This window comes from Rhinichthys klamathensis, unplaced genomic scaffold (assembly GCF_029890125.1).
Source record: "Rhinichthys klamathensis goyatoka isolate OS25496 unplaced genomic scaffold, OSU_Roscu_1.1 h1tg000585l_1, whole genome shotgun sequence".
Classification (NCBI taxonomy): domain Eukaryota; kingdom Metazoa; phylum Chordata; class Actinopteri; order Cypriniformes; family Leuciscidae; genus Rhinichthys; species Rhinichthys klamathensis.
Genome location: NW_026607045.1, coordinates 570,377 through 596,366, shown reverse-complemented (window position 1 = coordinate 596,366; position 25,990 = coordinate 570,377). Strand labels below are relative to the sequence as shown.

Here is a 25,990-nt window from a genome sequence, read left to right as displayed (position 1 = left end):
GCGGGCGTTTTGACACAACACACGTGGAGTGTTGCCTTGACAACAGTTGAGGGTATATTTTGGAGAAAGAATGACAGCGGGAGTCTCTGAGGACACATCTGTGTAACCGTATCAATTTGAACCGGAGTCGGACCCGGAACAAGATGACGGCCGCAAAGAAGTTCGACAATTAAGGCTCGAACAGGACGTTTCTGAATGGTTGGTTAACGTAATGTCACTTTGATCTATTTTTGTATGCACTGGCAGGGTAGAGTAGTGAGATACGAACGCTATGTGTTTACTGATGTATACGTTAGTTCATTGACAGATTGACGTTACAACTAATGGTCATGAAAAACTTTTTTTTCGCGATTGGCAAAGATAAATATAAAGGTTAATAAAACTTTACACTTACTTCTTCTGAAGGTGCAGCAGGAACACGAATAGTTGGTACCGATTCTTTTTTTAGGAGCAGCTTCTTAGCAAAACCAGCTCATACTGACCCTCGTTTATAAAGCAGTCTGGTGAGAAATGATTCGCGCAAACATGAAAGCATTGACGTTGATCGTGGGGAATATTCCCTTCGAAAACAAAACTCAGCCACTGCGTCTTCAGCGGTTCAGATTAAGGAACATCAAAATGAATGTGTTCGTTATTACACCCAAGAACAGAACACCACAATCGCTTAGACGCCATTCTGCTCCAGCGTATCAACAATGATGGACTATGATGACAGCTCGCTCAGGGTGTGTTGAAACGCTGCTGTCAATCAACAATCGTGGGAGGGGCGTCCGTTTTATTGACGTCACAAAAACGAACGGCTCAATTTGAGACGGGAAAACATAAGGACATTAAAACAAAAACACTGGATGGATTTTTATCATTATATGATGGTTGTGTACAGGCACTGCCAACACACATTTCAGTACAATCAACTTGAAAAAGTGCATGTATCATTATATGACCCCTTTAAAAATGCAATGCTCATGGCACAAGCTGCTGAAAAACCAGCGAGATGCGACTAAAGACGTCTGTCTGATGCATGTGTGCATAAATCAAAATAGCCCAGATGGAACGTAAGAACACGTCTTTGTGTAACAGTGCTTTCACCTGGCTCTGTGGAACAGGAAGTGAGAGGAATAAGTCAGTGATTTTTTTTTATTTAGTTCTACTGACAAGTAATATCCTGCACCTGAGTGTTTTCAGAGTATTAGACAGAGGTTGTTATGTGACTGGGGGAGAAATGGCTGTTGGCAAAACAGAAAGATTGAGATCTTAAAACACTGTCTGCACAAGAGATGACAGCGCAGAATTCTGATGAGCCTAATGCTTCAGACAGGTCTATACACTCTGGACTGGAATAAAATCATACACTCCCTCAGATCAAATAAAAGCATAGCTTTTGAATCATCTGCAGACAATCAGATGAGGCACAGGCTGTTAATGTCTCTCTGGCAGAGAGCGTGACTCCAGCAGGGTCATATCTGATCACAGAAAAACAGCAACAAAAGCTTTCAATTGTGGAATAAAGAAATATGTTCTTTATCTGGCATTTTTCATGAAAACAGTACACTTTTTTTTTTTTTAAAGGCACAGGGGCACAAATCCAATATTTGTTTGTTTTTTGTGTGAGAACTATTTGATAATCGATGTGTGATGGAATATTATCAATTATACAATGAATTGATACACAATTGTAAATGCAGTAAAAAAAATTTTTAATTAAATAATTTTAAATACCAAAAATATATACTACCGTTCAAAAGTTTTAGGGTCAGTAAAATTTGTTTTTTTTTTAGATCCATTAAAATGATAAGAAGTGACAGTTAAGATTTTTACATTGTTACAAAACAAACAAATAGCATTTCAAATGCTGTTCTTTTGGACTTACTATTGATCAAATAATCATGAAATTTAAAAAATATATATTATGGTTGTTTCCACAAAAATATTAAGCAGCACAACTGTTTTCAACATTGACGATAATAAGAAATACTTCTTAAGCACCAAATCAACATATTATAATGATTTGTAATCATACTAGATGGTCTTTAATCATAGGATTAGTATTTATAATCTGAAACAGAGATTCGTTACCTAAATTCAATATATATTAATAATTATTACTGATGATTTTGCTGCATCTGACAAATATGCCACAAAATAAGATACCTATTTTAATATCATTCATGACTAATCAGAGAATAAAACTGCCCGAGTCAAACAGCGCTATAATTCAGCCAAAGTCAGCCTGCTGTTTAAACTAGCAACTGAGCCCCATCTAGTGTTGAGAAGTCATTTTACAACATTACAATTCTGATTACAACCTCTTGTGCTTTCACAACTTAAAGATCCTCTCCACAAATTATTACTTAATGATCATTTTTATCAAATATTTTTTCACAGCACGTTGCTACCACTATAATGAACACTAACCCATTACCTAAATCACTGCACTCTTCTAATAATGTCTAAATTACAAGTCAAACTCTTTTCAACAAATATGTAAATAATAATAATAATTTCTTTAGATCTTTTTAAATTACTATATGAATGATGAATGAAAACGTGACATGGAAAACTAAACACTCATAAAGAGGCAACCAGATCAACACAATGAAAAGAGAGACAATGTGAAGAGGGGTGTCATGTTATTCATTGGATGGTCTGAAAAAGGGTGACTTACCTTAAGCGGTGAAATGTGAGAGTGGGAAACATAGCCGTGGACATTCTCGATTTCTGAGAGGTTCTTCTCCGACACGTGCACCAGCTCCGGCGCTCGAACTTCATTGGTGAGCCGCGGGAAGTTGTGTTCCAGAGGAGGGGAATCTTCATCCTGATACCGGTACTGTATACAGGAAAAGTAAGAGGAAGAGATGGGGAAACAGAGGAAAGCAGAGAAAATGAAATGAGAAAAGGCAGAAAGAAAACCCACAATCCACTGTGAGCACAATGCAAACACAATTTAAAACATGACCTTCAGCCAATGAGGTTTGTGCCCTGTGAGATGAACAAGCCAAAAAACTCCCATTATTCATTATTTGAAGAATTGAAAAGGACTGAAATCATGATGCATGATGAAGATTAACGTTTTCTGTGAGCAACCTCATGCACACGCAATGATAAAGCAAAGCGCTGGTGCTGACATGCTCCAATCTAGAGAGAGAGAAGTTCTAAATAGTTTGCTCTGCATGCGGTCAAAGCAGGATGCTCATCCATCCGTTCCAGTTGAGCTAAAAAAACAACACTGAAAATGTGTAAAATGAAGACATAACAGTGCAGCACATCAGTTCTTGACAAACAGTGAGGATTCGGTACGGCGCGGCCCCTGTCTTTCTGTCTCACCCAGGGGGAGTTCATCAGGGCAGGATTCATACATGCTGGAGATGGGCTTTGGTGCTGCGAGCCCTGTACCGCTGGAGGCCTGTTCTGTAAGTACACATACACACACACAGGAGCCCAACTGTGAACAACCAATCACAGTCAGTTAAGCTGAATCATTTAAATAATTATACATAAACTAGAGTTCATAAGTTTGGGGTTGGTGCTTTTTAAAGAAGTCTCTGATAATCATTAAGGCTGCATTTATTTGATCAAAAATACAGTAAAAACAGTAATACCCACTGATCTAATATCACAACATATTACAAATTTAACATTGTTTTTATATCATTTTAAATGGCAAAATTCAATTTTCAGTACCATTAATCCAGTCTTCAGTGTCACATGATCCTTCAGAAATCATTCTGGGTTGGTGCTTAAGAACTCTAATTTTTATCAATGTTGAAAACAGTTGTGCTGCTTAACTTCAAAAGAAACAGAATTTTGAATAAACAGAAACAGAATAAATGTCACAGTCACTTTTGATCAATTGAATGCATCTTTGCTGAAAAACAAGCAAACAACAACAACAAAAGTCCTGACCCCAAACGTTTGAACAGTAGTTTAGACCATTTATCAGCCACACAAAAAAATAACATAAGGGAAGAAGCCTTGACCAACAAAAACATACAACCTCACGTGCACACACACACACACACACACACACACACACACACACACACACACACACACACACACACACACACACACACACACAGAGAGAGATCGAACGAATTACAAATTACAATTTAATTTGGATGGCAAATGAGACACTTTCCAACTCAAATGTACTATTTTTAATTTCTAATTGTTCTACAGAGGGAGGACAAATAGATAGTCCTCAATAATTAAAAAAAAAATCTTCAAAAGTGCTTTTTAAAAATAAAACAAAATCTCCTTCTTCTGAGGGACAAAGGCTATCACACATAGTGTAGCTGCAAACAAAAAAACAAAAATACAATTCAATTAAATGAATGACTTCATGAGTGGAGCCTTCATTCCTGTAGCTCAAACAGTAGATGGAGTTAACATTCCCAGGGAATGCATGCAACTGATGCAAGTCCCTTTAGATAAAGGCAAAAAATCCACAAATGTAATGTAAAAAAAATTAGTTGCGAGTAGAGAGGCAGAAAGGAGCCATAATCAACACTTCTGCAATCAAAAAAGCTCAAATATCAGCATGACAGAGAATACATCACACTATGGAGAGATCACAGAGTATAATCATATTTCAGGAATCAGGCTGCACCTGCCCACCCGCAAAGAACACGAGAGCTTTAATTCTCTCTGATGATATGACTCCAAACACTGCACAGAGTAATTATCCTACACCTTACTGACTAGGATTAAGCACAGAGGTGGGCTGTGCTTTGAGTTACAGTGCTTCTCATTATCCGAATCCTCAGAATGTTGCAACATAGAAGTGTTTAAGAATCTTCTCTCGGTTTAGAACTTAAGAACATCATCACTTAGTTCCAAAACCCAGTGATACACCTCACAGCCTTTTAAGGCAGCATTCTTACTGATAATAGGCTGATAACAGTTTTTAGCAACATTTCTCTCAATTTTTGGATGTACACGACCCTTCAAAAAACTGGGGTCGGCACATGTGCGCGCGAAGAGAAACGCACTTACATCTTTCTTTTTTTTTTTTGTGTGGAAACTTTAAAGTGCAAATATATCACCAACTAAATACAGGTCCGGTTCCAGAATCAAATCACCAAGGGTGCTTCTGAAATTAGTGAGGGTGATCTAGTAAAGTGCAGATGTAATGTGTAAGCAACAGCTCCACCATAACAATAATAGCAATGCACAGTGAGAAACTTAAGATTATTTAAAGTAATTACTTTTACAAATAATTGGATATTTTGATTCGAAAATGTTTCTATTTATCTATTAGTCTGCATTCAAATTGCTTGATGCGTATCTATTTTTACGTGCCATATTTTTGTCCCATGCCATGATTATGACTGTCAATCATTGCGATTTTGAGAATGAAGCCTGTATTTATCTTTTCACTTTTGAAACTTTGCAAAATGTAATTGGCCGTCGGTCCTCTTGAAACTATGTCTATGCTCTTAGCAGCATGAAAAACAAAACTTTTATTCAATTGATTGTAGGCTATTCAAAAGCGTGCAAAGAGCACCCCCTTTATAATCACAAAAAAACCTTTCACTAGTCTCAGTTCATCATGATCTCACAAAGTTCTGTTATAATCAATATAATTGTCTACAATGCACAATGAATCTCTTATTTACATCGTGTCTACACTTTGTTTGTTAATGAGAGAAATCGCGAGCGTGCAGAACTCACTGATCAAAAACTCAGATGTTTTGAGCGGTGAGTGGATTCTGACTAAATTAAACACCTCTGATTGGCCATTGCGTTCAGGAGATCAACAAACATGTTTGTGATTTGCTACATTGCTTACCGCAGCAAAAACAAGTTGTGAATAGAAACATTTGATGTTCTCCAGAAATGCGCCTTGGGCCTTTCTCAAATCAGTATGATATTATTACAGTATCAACTGAGGGTGCTCTTACTTTCGTTTTTTGAGGGTGCTTAACACCCTCAAACACCCCCGAAGAACCAGGTCTGACCAAATATAGCCACTTTTATCCACCTCTGTTTCCATGAGCAATTGGCTTAACTGGGCTAAGCAAAGTGACACATGCAACAAATGCCCCTTAAAACATACAAAAATGCTCATAACTCAATAATGAATTATGCTTGGTGTATAATTATTTATTAAGAATAATCACGAAGAGAAACACACGGACTGCAAATAGCCTACAGGTACATTACCAACCAAACAAAAACACATTCTTTCCATGAGTGCTCTCTCGCTGGGAATAACCTACCTGATGATTTGGGAGATCATTACTTAAAATGCAATTTATCACTGTGCCAAAAACCAAAAGCACAAGCTTTTGTGTCAGGTTGTTGTGTTGTAATGCTAAATATAATGGTAGAATTGTGCGTATTATGTCCTGCCAGAACCCGATATGAGATCCACCAATCAGAGAGGTTCCAGAATCTCAATCGATTTTTTGATTGGTAAAAATGAATGGAGAATATATTGTGTTTTTCTGTAGGTGATTGGCCATTTTGGGATATGCTCCTATGGTCTACATTGTCACATGACCCTTCGGAAATCATTCTAATATGCTGATTTGGTGCTCAAGAAAAATTTCTTATTATTATCAATGTTAAGCATAAGCGGATTAAAACGTTTGTGGAAACCATGATATATTTTGATGATTCTTTGATGAATATAAGTTCAAAGGAACAACATTTAATTGAAATAGAAAACTTTTGTAACACTATAAATGTAACTTTTGATCAATTTAATGCATCCTTGCTGAATAAAAATATTAATTTCTCTCTCGCTCTCTCAAGAAAAAAAAAATACAAATCATACTAACCCTAAACTTTTGAACAGTAGTGTATTTTTCTAGCTTGACTTCGTCATACTCATATTCTAGTCAGAATGTGAGTCTGATACTGCTCCATAGGGCTTTGATTATGAGGCGTGTTTTAACCGAACCAGGGAAAAAAAAAAACTCTGCACTCAATTGGATAGACCTACAACCAATCAGAGCAACGCAGTAAGTGACGTATGTTGAGCACGCTAGTTGTCAACAGAACTCAACTGCACGCACGCTGGAAGTAGTAAAATGATGAGTGTTGCTTCTTTTACTTGGTCCTCCATGAGTGCGACCAAAGGAAAAACCACAACGACCACAGGGTTTTCATTGCGTCCCATCTTCTTAGCGACCATCGGAGCCAGCTGATAAATTAAACTTTTGCCGAATCCCGTAGGAAGGACGGCAAACACATCTTTCCGATCGACAAATGCCTTGATTGCAGTTCTCTGTTTGTCTTTTAAAATGAATGCGCTGTCGATTTCTTTTACAACAGACGCGATAGCGAAATCTATACATCTCAATTCTCCAGCTGCAGTCATCTTTGTTGTAAACCAGTTCAAACCAAGCGCTCTTTGATAACGTGATGATTACGTAACTGCAGATCATCTGTCCATCATCGTATAAAGCCCGCCCTGGCAATTTGATTGGCCCGACGATTTCTGAACCGATCATAATTACTCCTCAATGGATCGAGTACAGACCAAACTTCCCGACCAAAAAATGTTGTGGGCGGGGTTCGGGCTGGCATACAGGCTAGTATTTTTCACAAAGATTGGTGAAATGCATTCAGAGATCTCTGCAAATGACACATGATATGCTGCCTTTGAATCTGACTAAAATAACATATTACGATTATACTAAGAACGCACACATGATGCCTTAAATACTGCACAAAGTGGATATCTGCTGGTTTTCTCAGAGGTCAAAGGTGATGGGCATTCTAGGGTGACACAATATCCAACTCTAGGCACATAAAATCTGGGTTTCTGAGCTACAGACTGCCAAGCGGACTGTCAGCTGGCAGTCCAATAGCTGACATATGTAAGACAGTTCATCTCAGGGAAGAAGTCACAAGAGATCAGAATAACAGAATGAAAGTTGTGCTAAGAATACACACATACCGTAAAACACATTCTTACTCACTATGAATCCAACGCATGGATTCAGACATGAAACCCTTCATTTTGATGTTCATTTGAAAACTATTGATACAAAAAAGTAATTTCACCCAATATCTGTGGTGAAAGTGTATCAAATGATTAGCTTAGCAACATGCTAATGACATATTCTATTAGAAACCACTGTAAGTTTGCTACTGTATGCATAACATTGCTATCCACCCATAAAACTTAATGTTCCATTTCAGATATGATGTACCCTAAGGTATCTGCCAATGTACTTCCAAGTTATCTCACAAAGTTCTGGATAAGTCAACACTGAGTTTAAGGACACTCACTATTTTCATTGTCATTGTGTTCCAAGCTGCACACAAGCAGCGTGCTGAACTGCTGAGTTATTGTATGCGAAGGCAGAGATAAATGAAGTTAATGTAAAATAATGACAGGTGGGTGAGAAAAGGTTGTCCCCAGGGTTCCCACAAGGCAGCAGGTCGTGTAACCGCCTCACCTTTCTTTAAAAGCTGCTATTGTCTCCCTCTCTCAAATGCTGTAAGCATCTCTTGTTGCCCCTGACTTGTTCTTTCTACACTGTCATTACCTGCAATTATCCAGCCCAGACTAATAGCAGCTCTCATACTCCATAACAGCGAATGGTAGGGAAATACCTTCATTATAAAATGCACACTCAGATTCACTCTAGAAACACCAGCATTGCTATATATAGGCTGTCTCTGACCTCTATGAAACAGAAAACTTCATGTTGACACTCCATTTCAAACTTTCAAAATGTACCAGCTTTGTGTTGTACTAGTCAACCAAACCAACTGCTAGTTATGCTAGTACAAAATGTTCTTTTTAGAGGGAAAATTTTTGTGCAAACTTTCTCCTCAGTATGAAATGTTACATCTTTTCAACGTCTGAAATGTTTTAAACTGGATTATCTATTTCGAATGGGCATTCTGAGCTTTATTAATGGACTGTGATTTGGACAGGATTTTCACTCAAGAGGCCTGTTCCCCGACTCCAGACCTCTGAGGACATTCGCCATGCCGTTTGAAGATTACAGACTTTGCAGGCAAACCGCCTGGAATTTTTCTTAAAAGAAAACTGAGAAAATATTTGCCAGCCACAGCTAATCTGCTTGTTGTTGCAGACGTAACAAGGGAAACGGAACAAGAAAAAAAGTGATAAAAAAATGGAAAATAAAGATCAATCCTCTCTCCAGAAGCATGTCGGTGAATACAAAAAGGGTTAGTGGGCTGCAGTGACAGGGATTGAGCAGGTTTCATTAAAACCCAGGAAGAGCAGAAGGCGTATTGAACTGAAGTCACTACAACATATGGTCTTCTTTTACCTGTAAAGACCAACAAAAAAATGATTCATATTTTCTTCAATTCTACAATTCTTCAATGATCACAAACTAAATTATTACGGGATTAAACTTGAATACTTTTTCCGTTTTTAAGTGCTATAATCGGGTCCCCAGTGCATGTACCAACCCAGAAAACATGAAAAGTGACAACCCAGTAACTTTGTTTTGGTAAGATTTTCTCTGCAAGCATGCCGTTCAGATTTCACTCCCCTTCTGACTTAGGAAGGGGATCTTATTATAATATTGCCACCCCTTAATCTGCACGTTTCCACCCATGGCGCCACCATTTGGTTTTTGCGAGCGACAAAAGTGTAACCAGTTCTAACGCAATGGCAAAAGTTTGAAAAATGTCACAGCTGTCTTATAAAGACGTCAGCTGTGTCAACTTGTGTAAAAGTTTAACATGACGGTACATTCAAGTCGATGAGATAAATCAATGTAACTCCACAACAACTACATAAATGTATCCACTAACCATTCAGAAACGTCCATGTGCGGCTAAAAGTTGCAGCCTCTTCCTGAGTCTCTCCGTAAGGCTGCACTCCGCTACTGGTTATTTCTGAGGTTTTGGATGAGTGAAATTATTTGCATTGTGTTTTGTTATTGTTGAGTATCCGAAGCTCGTGTAAAGGATCAGCCGTCTTCTGAACAGAGGCGGGGAGCAGCAGCTAATTTGCATTTAAAGAGACACACAAAAAACGGCACGTTTTTGCTCACTCCCAAAAAGGGACAACTTTGACAAACTATAATAAATGATCTGGGTTTTTTTTTTTTTTAGCTGAAATTTCACAGACACATTCTGGGGACACCAAATATTTATATTACATCTTGTGAAAAGGGGCATAATATGTCATCTTTAATGCTTAACTGGTTGTTATACTCAAATGTTCTATGCTCCTGTGCTTTTGTGCGTTTTTGTTTTGTCTAAATTGGGGGAAAAAAAACCAATACTGTTTCAAATAGATCCTGCCTAAACAACTCCCCTTCGATGCAAACACACGTGACATTAATAGACACAGCTGAATCATTGACATTTAGGAATAAGATTACATGGGTGTTTAAATCGAGATTGAAATCTTTTAACATGTTAATCGATCTTTTACTTACTAAAAAAAAACTGTATAGGACTACTCAATTAATCACCAAAATAATTGTCTGATTACTTAACCAAAATAATAGTGAGTGAGAGTCCTAAATTCTATAATCATCATTCAAAATAATTGAACATTCATGATGACAATTATCATTATTATCTTCTTTAATTCAAACACAGCTTCAAATCAAACAAAACCATGAGTTTCCCTACTGGCGTAAATGTAGTGGCATAAATGGGATGTACAGTACAAATATATTACAAGTCATCAGAGAAGTTCTCTTGAGAAGATCAACCAGCATTCCTACAACCACCTTGTTTTGACTTTAATTAGATCTGTAAGAATGTAAAATTAATCTCATCTGACAGCTGTGTGTAATGTCCATCAGCATTTAACAGACCAATGATAATTTAATTGAATCTTGAAAGAGAGCATTTTTATGGATTCTGGAATATCCAAGAAATATCAGCCATATTATTGACACCATAGAATGCCACATTTTGTGTGTGTGTGTGTGTGTGTGTGTGTGTGTATCTGACAGAACCACTAAAGCGACAATGAATGAGTCACAGTTCATTAATAATGCTTTAGTACTATACTCAACATATAACAGTCAGGTCACTGGTCACAGCTCAGTAAATGGACCATTACTATTTCGCTGAGGCTGCTGACTCTAACCTAATTTGTGGAGATCTGTAAATCAAAAGCATGAACATAGACAGTAGAACTTTTTTTACACTGTAAATGCGGTAAAATAAATCAAATCAAGTCTAAAACAAACATATCAAATGGTCAAAGTCAAGCCTGGTTCACTGGACTATAAAAAAACGCCTCAGGCTAGCATGCTAACTGCTACGGTCTGTGATGTGAAGTATATTTGATTTGTTAAATGTGGTGATAAGCAGTCTCACACCCCACACATGATTGCCAAATATAATACTACAAATCACAATAAGTAATATATCGTCTCTAATCTGACATATGCAGCATGACAATGTGATAGACGGCTGCTAGCGTGGTCTATAGCAGAGAAGCTTGGAAATCTTCAAAATGTGCAAATATATTTGTATGAGGACAGATGTGTATGTTGGGGGAGGTGTAATGTATTTGTGAACAGGCTGTGGGTTTTCCAACACACTCTTGTGTTCACGTGCCACTGTGCTGAAGGCTGCTTCCTCACTTCCCTCTCTCTCTCTCGTTCTCTGAGATGAGAGAAGATGGGTATATGAGGTGGCATGGCTAAAAGGCTCTGTGCTGGATTGTGTGGAATCTCCTTGCGATTGTGTGCACTGACCCCTTTTCTGCGGCCTAATGAACCCTGAGCTCGTCATCTTCAGCTCACGGGGTTCATTCAGCCTGCAGAAGTAGAAAGGGTTAACAACAGTTGACAAGATCCTTCTACTTCTACCTCCTTAGCTATTAAGAAAATTTCCAGTGGAGACAAGTTCCAAATAAGTCTGTAGTGAGCATTTTGAAGAGATAATTTCTTTAAATTCTTATAAATTATCATCATTTACTCACCCTAAAGTCTCCTGAAGCCTTGGCGAGTTTCTTTGATGGGTAATTTTAAAAAATGTATTTATAACAGAGTATCCACGCTCTTTTCCATACAATCAAAGTAGATGGTGACCATGGCTGTTCAAGCAAGATTTGCAGTGAATAAGAACTAATTTTCAGTAGCTATCACTTCCTCAAATAAATATGTGGTTAGGCTTTCGAAGAATTGGATAGCGCAAAAGTCATTTATATTACTTTTATGGAGTTTGATAACCTCTGTCCCCACCAATGTTCCCTCTAATTTTTTTTCTTGCTGAGCAAAACTTTTTTCTATTGGGCGGACATTTTTCGCCACCTGAGCAAAAATATTCTTTATACCTGACCTGTACAGCATACGTAGAAACACAATGGTTTCAACATTCAATTGTAACTTTTAACTTGAATGTGCCATTTCTATTTTATTTGACCCTTGATGTAACTTATTGGTATATTAAATCATATTTTCGAAAAAAAAAGCTTCTTAACAAATTAAGAAGTCACTAAATGAAGCACATTTTAGGTTACCTGATTTTTTTTTTTACAGTGCTGTTAACTGTACAGTCTTTACCAAGAAATCCTATGAAAAATAATTTACAAAATCTGCAGGACAGTTCAATTCTTTACAATAATAGAATATAGTATGAAAGAAAAGTAAGCTGTTACACTGAGATGGTTTGGGAAAACCATAAAGTGTTTTTGTACAGTCAATTAATTGTGTACAGGAAGCATTAAACCATCAAAGTTAAATGATTGTTTATTGCTTATGAATTCCAATATTTTCTTTAGCAGGGGGTTTCAAACTTTTTAATGGCAATGAGCCCTAAACAATACCCTTGTGAGATTCTTTATTTAGGCTTATAATATAATAAAATATAGGCCTAATATAATATAATATAAAAAAAAAACGAATTGAAGTATTTGAAGTGATATAATATAGTTTAAATGCTTCAATTTGTTTACATATTATATTATTATAATATGAAAACAAACTGAAGCATTTAAATAGATCTAATAGCTGAATATAATAGCCCCACCCCCACACACACACCCACACAAAAACATCTATTTAAACTAATGATGTATTTTGAATTTGCACGCAGGTGGGTGTGTAATTGTTACCGTTCTGTGTCCATCAACCGTTATTTCCACCACTTTAATCAAACCACTCTTCTTTAAAACATTATGATGTGATTTTATTTCACGTCTTTGCGTTTCTCGTTGCCTCTCGTATTGAGCTATTTGGTCCACACACAAGACTCACTGCTAATCACATGCGCTCACATCATTCTCTTTCTATGAAACCTGTAAACTGCATTCACCAGTTTTCACTCTATAGCGGTTGACCAGAACACTGAAATTATTTCTCACTTAAACTGCAATCAAATGGATTTCCCCCCACATTTCGCGTCAGTCCTCTGCGTGGCATTTTATTCTTTTCTGCGCGGCCGCCGCTTAAGAAGTGCGCGGCCGCGCATGCGCGCAGCTTAGAGAGAACATTGGTCCCCACCCAGTTTCATCATATAGACCTTATATAGCCCCGCCTCCTTTCAGCACTGTGCTTGTTGTGTTCTTTCTTCCGGTTTGTATTTCCACCGCATGAGGGTAAGATCTTGCGGATTTATGAATGAACCGCTCTTAAAATCTTCCCAGGTCTAGTGACATTTCTTATGACATCAGCTTCAAACATTACAATGCTCATGCTAACTTCTGTTAACTCTACAATAAGTAAGACCAATTCACCACCTAATTCACCTTTGGCTAAGCCCCGCCCCCCTTAGTTACTGTCGCTATGTCCGTCAAGCTACGCCGCTCTCACGCACACACCATGTTCTCAAGCAATGAAAAATACATCGCGGAGCAGAGAGGAGAAGACTGACAACAGGCTGACAGACCAGGTTACCTTTCGGTTACTTTTCATATTAAACAAAGTCTCACCTTTCAAATTTGGTCATTTTTTAAAAGAAATTTAAACAATAATGTTGGACTGTGGCAACACGGTGGCGGTAACGTTAGTCACCTTCAAAACTACCACAGCGTGTCTGTAACATTAACGTTAGGTGTTTGTATCTTGAATAACAAAGTTAGCTAACATCCAGCCGCTACTCAAAAGATACAATCCTGACTTACGTTAACGTTACGTGATAACTAAACTATCGCTAAGCTTGCTAGCACCTTGATTCTTCATTAATTAGGGTAGAGAACCGAAATCATAACAGCATAACACTGTCTAACTAGTATAACTTCACAGTAAGGTTAAAAGCAACATTTACTTTAGAGCACACAAGTGTTGAGGGGTTTAGCTGACTGTGAGGACGTCCACACAGTTTAATCCAAAGACGACACTTGTCAGGATTTGACTTCGGTTTTGGGAAGGAAAAAAACAGACACCCCCCTCCAACCTCTCTGGGAAATGCGTATCTGTGTTACCAATGCCCCAGGCACAACGTTTAACCATATTTTTGATAAAACTACGACGGTAATAGCCGGCCGAGACCAAAAATATGAGACGCCTGTGTTAAAGTCAATGGAGCGCTGTGAAAAAGTGTCGGACCTCTGTGGGAGCTCGTTCTTGGCTGTGCTGTGATTGGTCAATCTACATTCTAGGGTGTGGCTTAGCCAAAGGTGAATTACTCTTCAACAGCAATGCCATGGAAATATGCAAGGCTAACGCAAAAAAAACGGAAGTTCAAAGACAAAATTATAAAGATGGCTGTGTGCTTGTTTCTCTGTTGCTTTAGGTCTATAGAAGCGAACAGTGTGAGCCTTCTTCCAAACCTTCTTTAAAGTCACACAGGTTTGAAACAGCATGAGAAAATTAGTTACTGCATACACAAATGTGCAACTTAGCATCAAAAAACATACCATAAACTTTTAAAACATGGACAAATATTCAACACATTGAAATGATGATTCTGCTTCTTTGAACTTCACAGTAAGGGATTTGGTTGTGAGCCAATACAAAAGTGTCCACGAATGGGAACGGCTTGTTGATGGAGGGAAATAAGTATGTCATAAGTATGTCATCTCATGAGGATATTTGCAGGACTCAGAATGACTCAGAATGACTCAGAATGCTGTTGGAACCTCAGATTTAGGCTAAGCTAAACCCTTACACTAACACTTCAGGTCAAATATTAAATAACAATGCTCTTACAGTTACTGTAAAGATTTAAACAGCATAATTCTGGGTTAATTAAAGCAGCAAAGAAATGCCACTGCTTACACTACAAAAACTAATCCCCCACCCCCCCACTCCATTTCTCTCTCACTCTCTCATTCAGGCAGAACGTGGATCAGTGGCTTCAAAACTAACTGTACTTTATGGTTGAAGCTTCCACTGTGCCACAAAGACAAAACCAAACATTAAAATTGCTATACCCTGGCATCTTTTACATAAGCAATATTTAATACAGAGTATTATTGCAATAATTATAAATATCATATTGATAATATTTACTGTCTGTGGTATCATCAATTATAAAAAATAATAATATTGTTTGTGTTGTTACTATTAATAATAATAATAATAATAATTATTATTATTATTAGTAGTAGTATTAAGTATTCATTATTATGTGTTATATAATACATCTCAAAGCTACAATAATAAATAATTATAATAATAATCATAATAAATCTGGTTGTTGTTAAAATTTGCAAACAATTAACTATTATAATAATTACAATATAATAATTTACGGCATTTATAGATAAAACAGATAAAACACATGTACACACTACAAAGTTTTGGAAGTCACAGCACATTTAAACTTCTCACAGACATAAACTCAAACATGGATATCAACAGTTTAACCCCTTTACAGTAGTAGAACTGTTTTTGAGTAAATACTAATTTGCATTATATAATTAATTGTGTGCATGGGCGAAGTAAAGCTACTCAGTCCAACAAGAGTTTTTACCTCCTCAAAACACTTCACACCAAATTAAAAGACACTAATACGTTTCCATGAGTTATAAATAAACCCACCCCTGTGACATAATGACAAGCATAAGTGACAGAATTCCCTTTGCAGCTGCAATTCATTTTACTTCCAGAGCTGAATCATCTTATTAGCATGCTGCGCTGCGGACTGCCTCTGCCGTCTGAAACTAATTGGTTCTGAATGAAGGACCGTACAAGAGAGCAAACAAACAAACAAATGTAGCACGCCAACTAAATACAACATTCACCCCGGGAATAACATCTTGATCCAAATTACATTACATGGGTTTACAGATGTTTTACTGAAAAAAACCCAGCAAAACTTAAGTGCTTGTCATTTAAAGTGAGGGTTGTAAATCCCATAATTTCCTTAAAAAAAGCTAAATCACTCAAAACACAAAAGTGATAATGAACAAACACCTGCAGTACAACACGTTTCGATAAATCAACTGCATTCCAATAATCCACATTAGAAGTAAATGCTGAGTGTCACACCACTGACACACTTCCTGTTCTGGCCAAACGGCAGCATTTCCGAGAGCTTGTAAAGTGCTAATGCATAATGCATCTTAAAAACAATATCATCAAATTGCTTCTTTTCTACAGAATGACACATATGATGGAAGCCTACCTTACATCCGAACATCAGCGACAAGGTGTTGTCATGGCATGCGACCTTACAGTGACAGAGCATTGGATTGAAACAGTCGGGGTTCCTCAGTATAGGAGACATTCCTCTCACAACAGGAGCACTGCACTCATGCTACGAGCATTGACGTAGAGAGAGAGAGAAAGCACGAGACTCTTCACTCCTGGATAAGCAAGAGTCCGCCTAATGCATGAACACACACACGTGCTCCCTAAACACACACACACGCAACTGGAATGCAGCCACCGTTAAGATCTCACATCTCTCCCTTTTTCTACTCTGGTCTGAGTTAGATGGTATTTCACAACCCTGTGTACTTAAAGCTTTCTTATTACTCTTCTTACTTCTTTACTTTCTTTTTGTAAAACTTATTTTTCTTTTGTTTTAATTTTGGGGTGAAATAATACCAGGACCGTGAGATTAACTAGTAATGCCAAGAACAATGTTGTGGCAAATTATCTACATAATTGGCACCACCCGGCTTCTTTATTAGCAAGGCCCAGTGTGATTTGCTGGACGGATTTGAAATTCAGCGAGAACTTGCGTGATGGCAGAGTCACTGCAATAGGTCTGAATGCTGTTCTCTTCAAATATATACATTTGCAGGCTTTATTTGAAAACCAGAGAGCTGTAATTAGCAACGCTGTGATGTCAGTTTCCTTGTTTCTATTGCCATTTTGGCTGTTCATTTACATGACAACAGCATTTTGTGGCCTGAAAACGCAAACTTTTGAAAACGGGTTTCAAAGTGCACGTTTTTGAAAACAACACCCTTACCATCTCTGTGTAAACTACAAAAACGTGAATCTGTAAAAATGGTGACGTCATGCACATGCGTAGGCTATTAGATTCTTTATTTTGCAAATGAATGGATAGATATTAACAGTAAGAAATAAGCGGGGCATACGGACATCATCACAAGTGGTTATAGGAATTACACAAATTAACACAATATAACATTTTGTCATCATGAAAAATTAAAGGTTCCTTACAACAGACTCAAGGATGATAAATGTTTTTGAAGGCTTTGTGTTTAAAGCAGGGCTCTCAACAGGGCCGGATTAAGAATTCAGAGGGCCCTGGGCACAATGTCTTGTAGGCCCTCCCTTAGGCAGGCCAAATGTAGTTTGTCCAAGGACATTTTAATTTGGCGTTAACTGTTTTACTGACTTAAAAGGAACTTTGTTGTACTATGCTGGAGTAAAGTTCATAAATGATCTGTGTTTCCCATAGGATTTTGTAAAACTATGTTGGGTTAATTTGGCCTTAGAAAACCAGTAAAATCAAAAAAAATTCCATATTAATTTGTGAATATTTTAAATGTTTAATAAACGGGCAAAAATTCATAAATATCTGAAAATTTGTCGATTTTTTTTTTTGCAGCATTTGGTATAGGCCTACAGTTCAAATTACATTTTTGGTGTTCAACTTTGCGTTTTAAAAATACAACAACCGTTCATTTTTCGTTTTGCAATTACAGGTTAAATAAGGGAAAAAGGAATGGACACAAAAGTACACTGACCGTTTGGACATAATACGAGACAGAGTTCTTTATTAAATTCATAAAAGAAACAATATTTACAGGAATAATAGCCTACTGGACTCCAATCCTCAAAGAAATGCCACAATCAAGACCTCGGAGCAGAAATGAGGGAGAAACACCCAGGAACTCTGTGTCTTTCCCTGCCATTAATGCTTGGATAACACACCACGTCTCCTTCCATTAATAATAATAATAATGTCTAGTGCGGTGGCTGTGATATAGGCTATAAACCTACCAACGTCCGTTGCCATGATTTTTGGAATGACTTATCGCGAGAGGAAAAAAAGACCTTTTAGTCGCATAACATCGGTTAATGGAAACGCCGTCATTTCGCAATAGTTTTTTATCGACATTTAGAAAAAAATCGCAAAAGTTTTGCAAAAATCTAAGTCTGTAATGGAAACGCGCCTAATAGCGAGCGAAAGAGAGAGAATGTTGTTGCAGCTGGAGCTAATCGACGTTGAACAACAAATGATTTTATTGCAAATGTTTAATCGCAGAAGAATCAAACGTTCCTCAACTTGATCCATCGTTGATCAAACAGTGCAATCAGTGGTCACTTTAAAAATGGCTATAGCGGGAGGGGGAAACCAGAAAAGCTACACTCCGGAAATGATGTATAATCTGACCAATCACAGCCGACGCGTAGTTATTCGATGCAGAAGCATAAAACAGGCTTAAGTCAAGCCTGACACTTATCAGCCAATCAAAAAAAAAAAGAAAGGGGCTACACAATAGCCAATCAGAAAATAGCACTATTGTATCTGGGGTTTTAAAGGAACACTCCGGCTTTTTGGGACTTTAGCCTATTCACCTTATCCCCCAGAGTTAGATAAGTTCATACATACCTTTTTCATCTCCGTGCGTGCTATAAGTCTGTTTGACGCACCCACCGCTAGCCTAGCTTAGCACAAAGACTGGATGTAAATGGTTGCAGCTAGCACACTAATCCAAATAAGTGACAAAATAACGCAAACATTTTCCTATTTACATGTTGTGATTTGTATAGTCACAGAGTGTACAAAAAACTACGTCACATGAGACACAGACATATTTTAACAGTATAAATACTGGGAACTATATTCTCTGAAGGCGAAGCACTGCTACTTGGGCGGAGTGATAACCGCAGCACCTGAGACGTACCGTACCCAAACTCTGAACGAACTCTCTGCTCCTCACCACGGCGCGTCTCAGGTGCTGCGGTTATTACTCCGCCCAAGTAGCAGTGCTTCGCCTTCAGAGAATATAGTTCCCAGTATTTATACTGTTAAAATATGTCTGTGTCTCATGTGACGTAGTTGTTTGTACACTCTGTGACTATACAAATCCCAACATGTAAATAGGAAAATGTTTGCGCTATTTTGTCACTTATTTGGATTAGTATGCTAGCTGCAACCATTTACATCCAGTCTTTGTGCTAAGCTAGGCTAGCGGTGGGTGCGTCAAACAGACTTATAGCACGCACGGAGATGAAAAAGGTATGTATGGACTTATCTAACTCTGGGGGATAAGGTGAATAGGCTAAAGTCCCAAAAAGTCGGAGTGTTCCTTTAATGTTACAAAAAATTCACAACTTGTTTGACACAAACAATGACAACTTGACTGCTGTTAAGAGAATGTTTCCCAGATAATTAGCATCCGTTTTTCATGAGTGTCTGTAACTTAGCCAACAGTTTTACAGCCTGTTCACTGACAACACCTGCTCAGAACAAGTAGTCTAGGCCTAGTCATATTTTCGTTATCACACGATGACTGACATAATGTCACATTATAAACATCTCTCTCTCCAAATAGGCTTAATAATTTTATAAGCACTAAATAAATTAAATTGTATTGCATAGTCGATGTTATAGGTCAATTTTAAAATCATGTCATATTTTATAATTATATCCTGGCCATGGATGCATTAATCATTGCATCTGTCTTTTAAAGATGTCAGGTAAAAAGCAGTTAAGCATCCTCTTATTCGCCCTGAGAGGAAAGCCCCCTAAAAAGGCCAGGTAAGAGGATGCTGGCAGAGAAAGCCCACCCTTGTCTGTCTTTAAAACTTGAGAGCCCTGTTAAAGGATTTAACATTTTCTTAAAGGGAGTAAAAAGGGACTTTACATCAGAGGAGAACATTCTAAAATTGGGATCATTACAGTGAATGGAAATTTAGCCAAAAGACAAAGTAGTAGTGTAGTAAAAGAATGTGTATGTGTGCAGGCGCGTAGTCTTTCTTTACAAAGTGACATCGCCTATACTTGTTTGGCATGCATAATACAGCGTTATTAGTTGTTTTCACAGATCCGTGTGAACAGGGATCGTTTTGATTATGTTGTCATCTGTACAAAGAAAAAAACTTTTCTGTTTTTAGCACATCATTGTTTTCACACATTTCTAATTCAAATAAATGCTGTTTGTTAAACTTTCTTTTTATCAAAGAATCAAATATTAAGCACCACAACTGTTTTTCAACATTGATAATAAACATAAATGTTTCTTGAGCACCAAATCAGCATATTAGAATGATTTCTGAAGGATCATGTGACACTGGAGACTAGAATAATGATGCTGGAAATTCAGCTTCACAGGAATAAATTACATTTTATAATATATTCAAATAGAAAACAGTTATTTCAATAGCATAAGACACTTCTATGAAAATATATACAAATCTTTCTGACCATTAACCTTTGAAGGGTAGTGTATATAAATGTATTTGGACACAGAGTCATGTGGGTTTTGAACAACATGCCAGCATTCAAAATCACAACAAATGCAATACTGTTCTTTTCAATGGGCATCTTTGCCAAGTTGAGGATGTATATTAAGATCAACTCAGATCCCGGCAGCAGATGTGCTAGCCGACAAATTACCACAACAACTCCAAGAGATGAGAGAGGATGTTTACAAGCCCATACAGCAAACTGCCAAACCCAGAGTGCAGGATGGCATTATGCCCGTGTGTGTGTGTGCGCTCCAGAAGGAAAACAAAGGTGTTCTGGGATGGTAGAAATCATGCTGGAGGTGAAGAACTAGAAGTTAAACCCTCGGTGGGTGAATTTATGTGCCACTAATCCCTGTGTCTGTTTCATGGACTTATTTTGATATTCCGTTGTCTTGCTGTGCCTCTGTTCTCTTCATGTGGTTTAGTTTTTGTTTCTTTGTTTCTATTGCCATCTTGTTTGCTTCCATAGATACCCTTGTTTGTTACCATGTCAACTCATCTCAAACACCTGTCCTTCATTAAGCTTCTTGTTACCTTTGTGTATTTAAACCCTCAGGCCCTGTTTACACTTGGTACACATAACCGTTTACGTCCTGGTATTTTAATCTGTCTCTTTTGTCCAGTTTCAACCACTTCTGTCCTGATTTCTTCAGAGGGAGGGTCTATGGCGGTTAATTGTATGCAATTTTTTAGATCTTTCGATCTAATGGACAAAATAAGCTCCCACAATTTACATATGAACACAACTATACGGAAAAATATACGGAGAGCAGTAGCTTTAGTTTCTGCGCTGACAGCTGCAACACCGCACTGAAAACTGTGAGTGCGTGTTAGAAATCAGGAATGGTGAGAGAACATTGATACGTTTTTCGTCTTCAAACAAAACTTGGGCAGTCAAGTTTAAATCCCGTCTTGCGCGCTTCCCATGTTCACGCATTAAGTCAGTAGGCGGAGGGGAGTAGGCGGTCTATGAAAAGACCAGACTATGAAAGCAATCCGGTTGAATAAGTTTTCGACTCTAGATGTGGTTTAAAGTGGACAAGCTCAAAGCGCTTTAGACACCGTTTACACCTGTATTTAGTGTCGTACTCTTGTGATCGACCACAACACATCTTAATGCCAGGTGTAAACGGGGCCAAAACCAAAACCAATTTCAGTACCAGAGCAAAAACTGTTGAATTAAGAACTTTAAAAAAAAGTTGTTCCGTTGTATCTCGTCAGTTATCACTGTCAATCATCACAGTTTCTGATTCAATCGCGCATTTAAATACAGTTGTCAATCCAGAAACTTTGCAGTATAGCCTGAAAAACTAATCGTGTATTTAGATTGTGAAGGGGTAATAAACAGAAAGCAAGAGAAGAGCCCTCCCTTTATAATCATTAAGGTTGTCAATCTCTCAAGCGCCAGCTCACTGAATTCTGAACTCTCGCGAAAACTCCCGTTATAATATCCCGATATATATATATCCCGTTATAAGCTGCCTTAATTTTACAATGAATCTCTTCTTTACATCGTGTTTACACTTTGTTGGTTATAATGAAACGGATTTGCGATCCTGTGGCTCGCATTGAACAAAACAAAACCTTTCAGCGTTAAGCAGATTTTGACTAACTTACTGACTACCACCTCTGATAGGCCATATATATATATATATATAGTGATTGGCTAAACACCTGTAAAAACATGCTGTAAATAGAAAACTTTGACTCTCAGAGAGCACTCAAACTAAAACATGAGATCAGCTGTGATTTGCTGATCAACAGTATAATAATGTCCGCCTAAAATCTTCACAACTGCTCTGCAAACCAGCCTAAACCACCTTGTTGCTACTGTATACAATATTGAAATTATATTTGAAGCAAATAAAAAAGTATTAAGATTTCAAGGTACCTTGGTTATAATAAACAGTATGTTCTTAACCCTCTGATGGTCTTCGGGGTCTATTGGACCCCAAATGACTTTTGCTCAAATTAAAAAAAATGTTCTCTTTGTCCAAATGGTTTGAAACTTTCTACGGCTCTCAACACTTTCTAGATCTACAAAAAAAAAAAAAAAAAATTCATGATATCTGTTTTTATGTTGGCGTGACAAAAATAGTCACACTCGTGGTCTTCGGGGTCTATTGGACCCCGCTATCAAAATAGACAAAATAACATCATCAAAATCAGAAACAACGTAGAACACATAGACAGAAATGACAGAAATAAAGTGGCACACTTCCAACAATGCAAAAAACATCCACAATCCAAAATTATCATGCTCACCACAGGCGCACACACACACACAAACACACACATAAACAGGAATACATTTATACAGGAATATATACAGACTATAAAAACTGTTCTCTTATCATTTGTAAAATAAAATAATCTAAAATGCAGAACCACCAGAAAAATAAATTGGTAACACTTAGACGCATTGAAAATGTGCACACACACACATACACACACAAACACACACACACACAGACACACAAACACACACACACAGGAATACATTTGTAAGGCTATAAAAAGTCTTATAATTTGTCAAATAAAATCATACAAAATGAAGAACCACCACAAAAATAAATTGGTGACACTGTATTGAATTGAATTGAATTGAATTGAATTGAAATATCTTTAATGTCCCCTAGGGGCAATTTAGTTCACAGCTGATAGCCAACATATACACATTCACACACAAACAGATAAAAACATGAGATAATAAATAGATAAAAACATAAGAACATATACCTATAGGTTGTTGAGAAACCCAACAGCTAATGGTACAAATGATTTTAAATATCTGTTGGATCTGGCGCGTTTTCGGTAGGTATACCTCCTTCCTGATGGTAGGAGGCAGAACTCAAAGTGTAGTGGGTGAGTGATGTTAGCTAAAATGGCCATTGCCCTCTGTGTAGCTCTGGCCTTGTACATATGCTCAATGCTGTTCAGATCAGTACCAATTATCTTTAGACATATGTTTACAATTTTTCCCAATCTGTTTTTGTTAATTACACTCAAATTGCCAAACCAGCAGATCATAGCAAAGGTTAAAATTGACTCAACAAAAGATGAATAAAAAGCTTTCAGAAGGGTTCTATCAACGTTAAACCCATTCAACTTTCTTAAAAAGAAAAGTCTCTGATTAGCTTTTTTGCATATATAGTCTGTATTGGTATCGAAGTTCAATTTATCATCTAAAATGGTGCCCAAATACTTGTATTGTCTTACCACATCTAACTCTATACCATTAATAAAAGTTGAAGCTGTGGTTGGAGGATTACGGCGAAAGTCGATACACATATCTTTAGTTTTAGAAACATTGAGTTGGAGATATGAATCATTGCACCATGAGACAAAATTGTCCAACACTGGTCCATGGCCCTCCTCGTGATCCTGCAGAAGACTAATTATCACAGAATCATCAGCATACTTAATGATATGCCTTGATTCAACCGTACTCCGACAGTCATTGGTGTAGAGCACAAATAAAAGTGGTGACAAAACACACCCTTGAGGTTACCCTGTTGAACCTATGAGGGCCTTGGATAAAGTGTTATTTACCCGGGTCCTCTGTGACCTCATAGTTAGAAAATCAACCAGCCAGCATATTGTACCAGGGTCAATATTAGGAAATTGCAATAGTCTCTGAGCAAGAATATGGGGCTGCATACAGTTGAACGCAGATGAAAAATCAACAAAACACAAGCGTGCATGTGTCTTCTTGCCCTCTAAATGTCCAGTAACAAAGTCCAGCAGTGTTGCTGTGGCATCCTCAACCCCCTTACTTGGTAGATAACCCAAGATATGTACACATAAAAATAAAAATAAAATGTACACACACACACACAACAACAACAACAACAGTGAAGTGCCAAACCTGCTCCAACCCTGTCTGCAGAAGTCATGCGGTTTACCATGCATAGTGTTTTTTCAGTACAAAAAATGCTAAATTTTGACAAAAAATATTTTATTTTTGTTATAATTGTGATTTTATAATATTTAGATATGAATCCAACTGAATCCAACTTTAGAAACTAAATCTTTCAGTAATTCAAATAGCAAATAGCATATAATGGAGCTCTATAGCCATCTAGTGGTTAAAGTGATTTATTACAAATTTTAACCTGTATTTTCCAAAAAATGGGCAAAAATCTTACATTAAACCTTGTAAAATTATCCATGGTATCCCCAGGAATGAAAGTTAGAAATCTGGGTCTTTTATAAAATTTATTTAACATAAAATGCTGTTTTTTTGTAAAAATCCTATTTAATTAAATATTTATTTATTTATTTATAATAATTTTAAAAAAATCATAAATTCTCCAAAAACTGCACAAATGTTGAGTAAAAACATTAATAAACAGAGTAAAATTATATTTGTTAAAAAAAAATATATTGTTCGGTTACAAAATTAAATGTTGTTGTCTGGGGTCCAATAGACCCCGAAGACCATGAGTGTGACTTTTTTTTGAAGACCATCAGAGGGTTAAACATACAAAAAATATTACAGTAGTGGTTGCTTGTAGGTTGAAACTGTAAACATCTTATGAAACTGAATTACAGTATGTGTGCTAATGTGTGAAGAGCAACAGAAGGGGATATGTCCTTCCTCTGTAAATGTGGAGAGCTGAAGGAAGCTTATATGAGATCTTAGCATATGTATTTGTGCCAGTTAACCTTTGTGCCAAACAAACCCGAAGAAACACTTCTAAAAATACCAGCGCGTAAAACCCACCTCAAATGTGTGATCACAGCTAAGAGGGACGCAGCTCTATGTTCTATTCTGTTCAAATAGAGAGTGGAGCTAATTAGCATGAATCCATGTAGTAGCGCGTTATGTCCTGGGAAAAAAATAGGTATATATTTTATTTAAAACGGTACGATATCATGATTTTGCTGATTCTGGTACTGGATATGCTGCTGTTCCGAAGTTCACCGCTAGTGTGCTACTGACGCGAAACCAGCAAATGTGACAAAATAGAGGAACAAAATGGATATGCGAAATGGAAGCAGGGGAATCTCACTCAGCACGATCCAAAACTAATTAATAAAGAGGGCAGCAGGAGTGAATTTTGTAATTACTTTGCCTTAAAAAAACTGATGAAAAAGGCAAACCAACAAACACCAGTCTGCAAATGTTGCTATAAATCATGTGTTGCCTCGGGAGGAAACACATCAAACCTTGCCAAGCATCTGTCGCTTGGTTTGAACATCCTAACTTCTACAAGGCATTAAGAGATTGGTGA

At 37.3% G+C, this 25,990-nt stretch overlaps 1 protein-coding gene across 31 annotated transcripts in view; it reads right to left on the bottom strand.

Moving 5' to 3' along the window:
* dlg2 (discs, large homolog 2 (Drosophila)) overlaps nt 1–25,990 on the bottom strand; it is a 298,249-nt gene that overhangs the window by 145,438 nt on the left and 126,821 nt on the right. For 28 of the 31 annotated variants that reach the window (XM_056240225.1, XM_056240227.1, XM_056240214.1 and 25 more), the window contains 2 exons: nt 3,325–3,408; nt 2,666–2,827 (listed from right to left, as the gene is read on the bottom strand). In XM_056240225.1, coding sequence (XP_056096200.1) covers nt 2,666–2,827; nt 3,325–3,408 — 246 coding nt within the window. The remainder of the gene's footprint in view (nt 1–2,665; nt 2,828–3,324; nt 3,409–25,990) is intronic. The other 3 variants (XM_056240222.1, XM_056240241.1, XM_056240234.1) reach the window with 1 other exon arrangement.